Source organism: Ammodytes marinus, assembly GCF_949987685.1.
Source record: "Ammodytes marinus genome assembly, chromosome: 25".
In the NCBI taxonomy this organism is placed as follows: domain Eukaryota; kingdom Metazoa; phylum Chordata; class Actinopteri; order Uranoscopiformes; family Ammodytidae; genus Ammodytes; species Ammodytes marinus.
Genome location: NC_137229.1, coordinates 335,420 through 344,957, shown reverse-complemented (window position 1 = coordinate 344,957; position 9,538 = coordinate 335,420). Strand labels below are relative to the sequence as shown.

The window sequence follows — 9,538 nt, the reverse complement described above, 5'->3', positions numbered from 1 at the left end:
CGCACACGCACACGCACACGCACACGCACACGCACACGCACACACGCACACACGCACACACGCACACACGCACACACACACGCACACACACACACACTGTTACACACTCACACGGAATAATGTTGCTTTATCAATGGGACCCCATGTTATGTCACATCATGACATCTGATTTTTTATTTTTTTTATCGTTTTGCAGTTGTAGTGTGTATTTTAGGCAACTACTGGGATGTTAACCTTACCTTGTTATTAAAAAGAATTCCGAGTAATTACAACAACACTGTCGGTGCATCTACATGAGGTAAAGCCTTCAGTGATGGCACATGGATCTTAAACCTTCTGCTGTACGTCCAGGTTTTTTTATCTTAGCAGTAGAATCAACAACTGAAACATTTCTTGGGCTCTTCTTGGGGATTTTTCTGAGCTCCTGCACCAGTGTCGGGGGGGTGAGGGGGGGGGGGGGGGGGGCACCAGTTTGTAAACGCTGCCATACTGAGAAACACAGAGAGAGAAATCTTACGTTTGTAGGAGCCAGAGATGCCGGAGTGTGTCAGGCAGCGCTGCAACTCCTCTGCTGAGATCTGTCCGTCCTGTTAAAGGTTCAGAAAGAACAAGACATGAGGGAATACAATACAATACAATACAATACAATACAATACGATACATTATACCATAGTCTGTGTGAATACTCTATTCTGATTGGCTGGAGAACGTTCTTGGTTATTGCCATTTGCACAGGTACAAGACAGTAAAGGTGCATTGGGATTCTTGCGAGAATCTCCCTGAGACAGCTTCTTCAATAAAAACAATTATATATATATAAAATAGAAGATAATTATAACAAGAAAAAAGTAGAAAAGTATAAAAATAAAACAGCTATATGCTTATTTTTATACTTTAGTATAAATAGTTACTATTTTCTGACAATTTTCTGCCTTTGGACTAAAGCGGTAGTGTTTTGTACTACGCCAGCTGTTGTTCCTGGGTGAGCGTATACCCATGACAAAGGCATTAAGAAAAACTATATAAAAATAGCATTCTTTCACATTGATGGTCTCGTTTGCTGTTACTTGTAATTTATGATCATCAGAGGAAAAATGAGACTGTTTCAGAAATATTTAAAAGTTCCTCGTAGCACCTTTAAATACAGTCAGAGGTGAAGTGTGTGTTACCTGTCCAGCTACAGCGGTGAAATATCCGTAGAGAGGATCCTGCTGCTGCTGAGAGAAAGAGAGAGAGAGAGAGAGAGAGAGAGAGAGAGAGAGAGAGAGAGAGAGGGAGGTAGAGAGAGAGAGAGGGAGGTAGAGAGAGAGAGAGGGAGGTAGAGAGAGAGAGAGAGAGAGAGAGAGAGAGAGAGAGAGAGAGAGAGAGAGAGAGAGAGAGAGAGAGAGAGAGAGAGAGAGGAGAGAGAGAGAGAGAGAGAGAGAGAGAGAGAGAGACAGAGAGAGAGAGAGAGACATAGAGAGAGAGGGAGGGAGAGAGAGAGAGAAGAGATGTGTTTAGTTATTTATTATATTTTATTTTCATGCGTTTATTCACTAATTAAAACACACTTGTGAATAGTATATTCCATTTCTACCAAGTCTGTTTTGAAAAATGCTAATAAATTCTACGCACTGCACCTTTAAAGCAGTTAGACAAAGCCCTCAGGTTCAGTGCAAAGTCACCAAAAAGGTTTTCAGAGGAATTTCAAAAGATGCAAAACAATAACATTTAAAAAAAAAAACTCTGGCGGCTGATTGGTTAGAAGTGTCACAACCATCCAGGGCATGTGAGCTGTTGTATAGTGGTCAGGTTACCAATGAAAAGATGTAACATTCTTTTTAACTCACTCACTCATAGCCCCACACACACAGACAGACAGACAGACACGCTCTCACAGACAGACAGACACACACACACACACACACACACACACACACACAGATCTACTGATAAAGCTTTCTTCTGCTTTTCGTAATCAGGCTTCAAAACCTTTCCTGTGAAGTAACCCGATGAAATGAGACAACAATCGGTGTTTTGTTTTTTGCAACATTTGAAAAAGGAAGTTCAAGAAGTTGCCATTTGAGGCTCCAACATTACAGACAAGAGACATTGTGTAAAAACTTAAACAACTTCAACAAATTCAACTGCTGTAATATTAATATCAAGCCAATACATTGAATATAGAAAAATACTTAAAGTGTAAATGCACCCTTTTACTTGTTTTTTGAGATAGAAGCTGAATTAAATGACTCTGTTGTTAAGGAACACATATATGCTGGTATTAATATTGAAAAAAATTGCAATATGTTAAATATCGGCAATTTAAGAATTTTTTTGTATTGTAATTTATTTTAGAACTTTACTAAGATTTGAAAATAACTTTTTCCTTCGGGTTCGAAAAATGACGTACATGTTGACTTAATGTACGTCATCACGTCGCCGCAAAGCCGGTCACGCTCTTCACAGGTCCATGGCTGATCCATGAGCTACTACTGTTATACTGTCCCTCCAAGGATGTTATTTCGGGGGTTAACACCCTTAACTTCTACCGGCAGTGTGTCTGTATTAGCTCGCTTGTGCGCACGCACACACACACACACACACACACACACAGACCCGGACCGTTCATTGCTTCACTTTATTGACACACGCTACCGCTCGCTCTCCTCGCTCACACACACACACACACTGCCGCTAGCTCACTTGCGCTACTCTGTCTCCTAACACTACGATAGAGACACCCGCAAACAATTTCGAATAAGAAAAGTCCTCCACCTCAGACGACCCATCTGTGTGGCATATGAGCTCACTGTGTAGCGACAGTGCCTTTAGACTTTGTGTCACTCGATATTTCAATGAAGTCATGTCATTCAGATCTTCCTGAGTGACAGCTAGCAGCTAGCCCCCTCCTTCACAGACACCGCGCGCCCCCCTCCCTCCCGAAAGTCGGCCGGTGTGAGTACCAGATGTGTTCGGCTGCCAGATCCGCTCGGGGTCCTAGATGCGCGATAATGACGCACTTCCTGTAAACGTTGTCTTTTAAGTGCGCATGCGCGTCACTCAGTAGCCGGTGTATGGTGTTATTCCCTGCTCTTTAGGTAAGTATTAACGATCTCCTATGGTTTTCTAATCAAAGACTATGAATAATAATCTAATGTACAAAGATAAACCTTAGTCATACGCTTGTCAAATTACTGAAATTAAACATACGTTGTATAACATGACCGTTTGCTTTGATAAGATAATATGTGTGTGGCTTTAGATTGATGGCTAACGTGAGCTAATAAACGTTAGTGGGGGCTTTCATCAATATAGGATTAGTTTTGTAGGTGATAATTACCCTATCTCTATTACCAGGGAATGTCTTTTTTTCTGGCCTTAATTCCGAAAACTGTCTTTGTTTATTTCATTTATTTTCACAGAAATGGAAGCGTTATACACTGAAGTAAAGCATTACCTCACTCAAAAAAGTTACCACAGCCTAACAACAACAAGGCCAACATTAGGAAGCTCTCAAAGACCTACTTTCTGAAAGGTAAGTCACAGTGTGTCAAACGCAAATGCACATTTGAGCCAGTTTATCGGAAGTATTCTGTATTGGCACTATTACTTTGATTTTTTCTTCCAAGTACTGCCCAAAACATTTGCTTGTATTTAACCTTTATTTGTAACTTGGCAATTTCACTAGATTTCCTGAAGCTACTTGTTGTCATAATGTTACCTAACCACAGATTGTACATACAGTTTCATAAATGAACTAGGGCTGCCCCCCTAATAGTTGACTAAAACATTAGTCGATCAGAAAGGTTATACGTCAGACCAGATTTCATTGGTTGCTTGGTCACAGAAAGAAAACTCTTTAGGAAAAATGAAATATAAACAGACTTGAAACTTTGTAACTGCTCTTTTTCAAAATAATTACTACTTAGCAGCAGTCCAGGTTACTGTGATAGAACCTGCGGGTTGGCTTGAGTGTTTAGGCCATGATTAATTGATTGATAGATTTAATTTTGTGTTGTGTTTAAAAATTATGCCCAGCCCACGGGCTAAATAGACACCATTATCAACACAAACAGCCCAAAAATTACAGGCTTAACAATACTAAGAGTCGAGTCGAGTTGAGCTGATACCATGCAGTGGAAAAGCGCCATAATACTAAAACAAATTAACCATCCTGAAGTTTCCAAGCTTTTGTAACAAAATAGACTTTAACATATACACATTGAAAGTAAACAACTATTCCATCATGTCATATTTATTGCTCAAAAAACACATTAGGTGTTTTAAATTTCATTTCACAGTTTGAAGTAGATAATACGCCACTGGAGCACCCCCAAAACTTTTCAGGATTTTAAGGAAATATTTAATTAAAAAAGGGAATTTACAGCTCAGGATAGTAGGTATGAAATTTAAATTAATTCTCCACTTCTCCTAAATCAGAAAGTCTGTTTTCCTTGGGTATGTTTTTAAATCTGACGACTTAGAGGGCCAAAAGAAGTATTCCGGTTCTTAAATGAGCAACCAACGATATCTGATTCCTTCCTCAAATTTGTAAAAGAACAAACAAATAAAACATGTAGACTCTGCAGAAAAACATGAGGTATCATCTGAAATGTGTGACTAGACGAGCTTACATGCCCATTAGTATGGTCGCTCTCACTTTAGAAAATCTAGATAATTAATACATTTTCAAATTCGCTATTTGGCTTATACAAGTGTTAGTGGGTAACTTGAACCCAGAAGCTATATTACTTGGTCTTTAATGTAATGTGTATTTCTTTATAGGTGTTTCCACTATATTGCAAAGATGACTTTGCATTGTCAGCGGCCTCAACTTCAGCCTTGCGGCCGACTTTGACGGAGCAGAAACAGGGCGTCAGTGCCCCCCCCTTCCCGTCGAGAGGAGTGGACACTGGGCATCAGTGCCCCTCTCAGCATTAATATTTGTATATTTTACGTAATTCAAATCAGTTCTATTTTTGTAATATAAATCTTTTCAAACTAATATTTTGCATAGGTGCTCTGCACAGTTTGGAAACCTTTTGATTTGCCAGACGTGTACTTGTTTTAATGTGGTTTTAGAAATTCCAAGTCTGAGTCTATGAATACACCAAGATTTCTGTCTTGGTGTGTGCGTTCTAACATAACAGCTGTGCACTGACTTTTAATTGTTCATCCCTTGCACCAAAGACCATTACTTCAGTTTTTTCATTGTTCAATTGAAGACAATTTTGGCACATCTGGTGATTGAAGTAGTTATTTAGCTGTTGATAAACAGCTTTTTCAATGATTTTGCTTAAAAATGGTAAGTTAGATATGGTTTGATGACTGTTGTTTTCAGAGCCTGTGGGAATACACCTGTGCGATATCGCCACTGCAGGCCACATGAATAAAAAAATATATAATCATATACAAATATGTCAGTGTGTGTGTCCGTGAACTATTCCCATTGAGAAATGTTCTGCAGAGACTCAGTGCAAACAGTAGGCTAGTTTGCTGTTTGGACAGTCGATGGCAGTGCTGCAAGACACTACAGAAGGTGGTATATGTGGTTGGATAAGAAAAATACAAATCAGATTAAACAAAATCTGCTGTATTTTTTTATTTTATTTAATGAAGGTTGAATGAATGTATCTATTTATCAGTGCTGCAAGACACTACAAATGCTCCAGGGGCTGGAAATTGTACATCAGAGCCACACCTTTACATTTTTTAACTGATAAATATCATTATGAAACTCATTATACACATTGTTTTTCAGTGTGATGTAAAATAACAGTGAACCCAGGGGAAAGTTGTTCTTTTAATAAAATATTATTTCTTAAAATACATGCTAGAGTACATTAAACTAAAATACTCATTTAATGTTTAAAGTATTATTAAATAAATGTTTAATTTAGCACTCAAACAGGGTTAAAACCGGGGGTTAAACCTTGCTAAACTATACATTCGTATAAAATAAAATGTAATTTAACCTTACATAATGAGAGATGACTAGGCTACTATAAGCCAAACGTAACAACTCATTTTAAACCTTGCAGAACAATAAATAAATCGATCTATCTATGGAGCCTACTGGCTAAGCTATCAGCTAGCGCGATCTTTTACATGTTGTTTGAGTTTCACACAGATATAAACTATCTATAGTTAGCTTACTCGCTAAGCTATCGCACCTTCAGCTATCGCGATCTTTTTAAATGTTGTGTATGTCCACATTGCTTTGCCGTAGCGTAGCGGTATCTATGGTGACAACGTCAAGTGTCGATACGTCATCAGTAGGCGCAGGACCCCGAGCGGATCTTGCAGCCGAACACATCTGGTACTCACACCGGCTGATGTCTGAATGTTTAAAAACAAAGGTTCTCAAACGGAATTCAGAATCCATGGTCTGAAAGCATTTTTCAAAATCGTGCAGTAGCTCAAACAGGGGGTGCAGTTACCCTTTAAATGAATAATTAGCCATTTTGTTTTGGTTGAAATTAAAATAAATATGAATGCAATTGGATTTTTTGATCACTTAAAAAGGTGCAGTGTGTAATATGACATCATCAAGAAAGTTCTGCAAAGTTCTAGAATGCAACACTCCCTGGGTAACCCCAACCCTTTAGAATAATAACAGAAGCTACAGTGGCCTTCAAGGACAAGAACAATTCTACATTCTAAACAATGCACCTGATGACATTCCAACTATGACACTTTCAAGATGGCGGCACTAGGCCTTGGTCCAAGATATGCAGAAATATGGACATATATGAGACCCTTTCTAAGGGAAAAAATAAATAATTCAAAACTTTTTTTTCAGCTATTATGCACTAAATGAAACGTACTTATGGATATTATAATTACTTTCTACAAAATCTGCTAGGAAATAAAACACAAAATTCTACACACTGCAGGTTTAAACAACTTAACAAATTTAAAACAACAAATTGAACTGCTGTAATATTAATATTAAGCCAATAAATTGAATATAGAAAAATAATTAAATTAATAATTGATAATTAGCCATTAGCCATTTTGTTTTGGTTGAAATAAATATGAATGCAATTAGATTTTTTTATCACTTAAAGTATTCGTAGTATATCCATAATCCATGTTGCCTATATGATATCCATTGATACAAATAAAAAAAATACATGAATAAATAAAAACTTGTTAGACGATTTATTGAAAATGTTTACAATTGGTTAGTTCCTATTCTTAGTCCAACTGACTTAAAACTAACACCTTATTAATAATTTTTTTTTTTTTTTTAATTGCTTATGATTTATTCGTGCAGTTGAAGTAGCAGTAATCCACCATTAGGCTACAATAAATAGGACGTTTTTGTGCGTGTGTCAGAATCACAATGGTCAGGTAAAATCCCAAATACTAAACTAATAGACTGCTGGTGCATTTTGTAAGACTTTAGTGACAGCTAGGGTATGTGTGAGTGTGAGTAGGCCTATGTGAGTTTGTGTGTCTGCGTGCGTATGTATGAGTGTGTGTATGAGTGTGTAGGCTATGTGTGAGTTTGTGTATGAGTGTGTAGCCTATGTATTTGGGTATGTCTCTGTGCACGATATAAATAAAAAAATATTGATTGATTGAGAATTTAACGCTTAATTTCTACAAGTCCACTCGAGTCCACTTCCGCAGTTTATTCTGTCCCGGGACGGACGGTGCTTTTGTGGTCACAGTTCAATAATAATCGTTTAAAATACATGTTAATATGTTTTAAATGCTCCTTACCTGCTGTGGGAATCCACCGGGGGCCGCGCCATACCCATGAAATGCCATTGTTCCTTTTACAATCAAACTAAACGCGATTAGCCTATAAAAACCAAAGTGTGTAGGTGCTTTGGGGGTTTAACCTATGGCTTACAGAGCGAAGGGTGTGTCTGTATAGCTCACTAGATTAACACAATAGCGCTGAAAAGGCAACACGGAGCCGTAGATTTAAGCTTTTTTGAGCTAAAAGGAGAGTCTAAATGAAATTTGAACCGTACAAAAACCCGGTGGTAAACAAGCAATGGACAACCTGAATTCTCTGGAATTTGTGTTTAGTTTGTCTGAAAATTACCCGTTTCCTATGGAATGAGCCACCGCCCCCTGCTGCTCCCGGATTGGCTGAGAGCAACCACGTGACCTCACAACAACCAATAGAAAGACAGCAAGGGTTTTCATTGTTTTTGATACAATGGGAAACAGACATGACACTGTGGTGGCGAGATGTAAGTTAACTGATTACAAATGTACTTTTTTACTCAGTTTCATTCGTCTGACATCTTTAGTTAGGGGGCCAAGCCCGAGAAGGGCTGGGACCGCGTTTTGCAGAGCAACGCGGTTCCCAAACCCTGCGGGGCAGGGAACCCTATTGTTTTTGCTGGGATTATTCTTTATTTAGGGGGCCAAGCCCGAGAAGGGCTGGGACCGCGTTTTGCAGAGCAACGCGGTTCCCAAGCCCTGCGGGGCAGGGAACCCTATTGATCTTGCTGTGATTATTTGGTGTCGTCTAGAACTGGTGCTGCAGCCCAAACCGTAAAGGGTAGGGACATGCCACTTGCATGACTAGATCCAGGTCCGTGCCTGGTACGCAGACAAAAAAATTCAGACATGCCGGCCACTAGGTGGCGCTACAAAAAAAAGAAAACGTGTATAACTTCCACACCGAAAGTCCGACAGTCAAAAACTTTATATCCACAGATGCCCACAAGTCAGCTGAATCTTTTGAGATAGGCCACGCCCATTTGCGTATATATAGATTTTTCGCTACATCGCAAAAACTGTGTCAGTCACCAAAACATACTCCTCCTACAGTTTTCGCCCGATTCGGACGAAACCAAAAGCATTATGCTCTACTGACTCCCACGAGCAAAAGTTGGTCAAATAATTTTTCTACGACTATCGGAAGACCAAACGCTAGCGCTTTAAAGATTCGATTTTTCGATATGGAACATTTCTTCTTCTTTTTATTTAAAATGGTGCTGCAGCCCAAACCGTAAAGGGCTGGGACATGCCACTTGCATGACTAGATCCAGGTCCGTGCCTGGTACACAGACGAAAAAATTCAGACATCCCGGCCACTAGGTGGCGCTACAACAACGGAAAACGCGTTTGAGGCTTTAACTCCCCCACAGAACGTCCGACAGTCAAAAACTTTATATCCACAGATGCCCACAACTCAGCTGCATCTTTTGAGATAGGCCACGCCCATTTGCGATACGATAGATTTTTTGCTACGTCGCAAAAACTGTGTCAGTCACCAAAACATACTCCTCCTACAGTTTTCGCCTGATTTGGACGAAACCAAAAGCATTATGCTCTAATGACTCCCACGAGCAAAAGTTGGTCAAATAATTTTTCTACGACCATCGGAAGACCAAACGGTAGCGCTTTAAAGATTCACCGATTAGCTTCCTTGTAATACCTTGTACGTAAGTGATCATAAATCCAAAACTATATATCGTATCAAGACAATATTTTAGAAATATGGTCGTACTGTCCTAATGAACATCGTCAAAAAAAATTGAAAAATTTCGCCAAAAGGGGGCGCCAAAAACACAAAAAGTATACA

At 39.1% G+C, this 9,538-nt stretch overlaps 1 protein-coding gene and 1 long non-coding RNA gene across 4 annotated transcripts in view; one reads left to right on the top strand and one right to left on the bottom strand.

Annotated features, from left to right (window-relative positions):
• The window catches only part of LOC307270242 (sorcin-like), a 26,588-nt gene extending 18,548 nt beyond the window's left edge, over nt 1–8,040 (bottom strand). For 2 of the 3 annotated variants that reach the window (XM_080053435.1, XM_080053434.1), the window contains exons 1-3: nt 7,714–8,040; nt 1,170–1,217; nt 518–587 (exon numbers count right to left, since the gene is read on the bottom strand). In XM_080053435.1, coding sequence (XP_079909561.1) covers nt 518–587; nt 1,170–1,217; nt 7,714–7,761 — 166 coding nt within the window. In that variant the 5' untranslated portion in view covers nt 7,762–8,040. The remainder of the gene's footprint in view (nt 1–517; nt 588–1,169; nt 1,218–7,713) is intronic. The other variant, XM_080053436.1, reaches the window with a different exon arrangement.
• LOC307270233 lies at nt 3,032–5,361 on the top strand. The gene is made up of 3 exons (XR_013845536.1): nt 3,032–3,080; nt 3,405–3,517; nt 4,768–5,361. It is a non-coding gene; the product is annotated as an uncharacterized lncRNA (long non-coding RNA).
• Nucleotides 8,041–9,538: the final 1,498 nt, after the last annotated feature.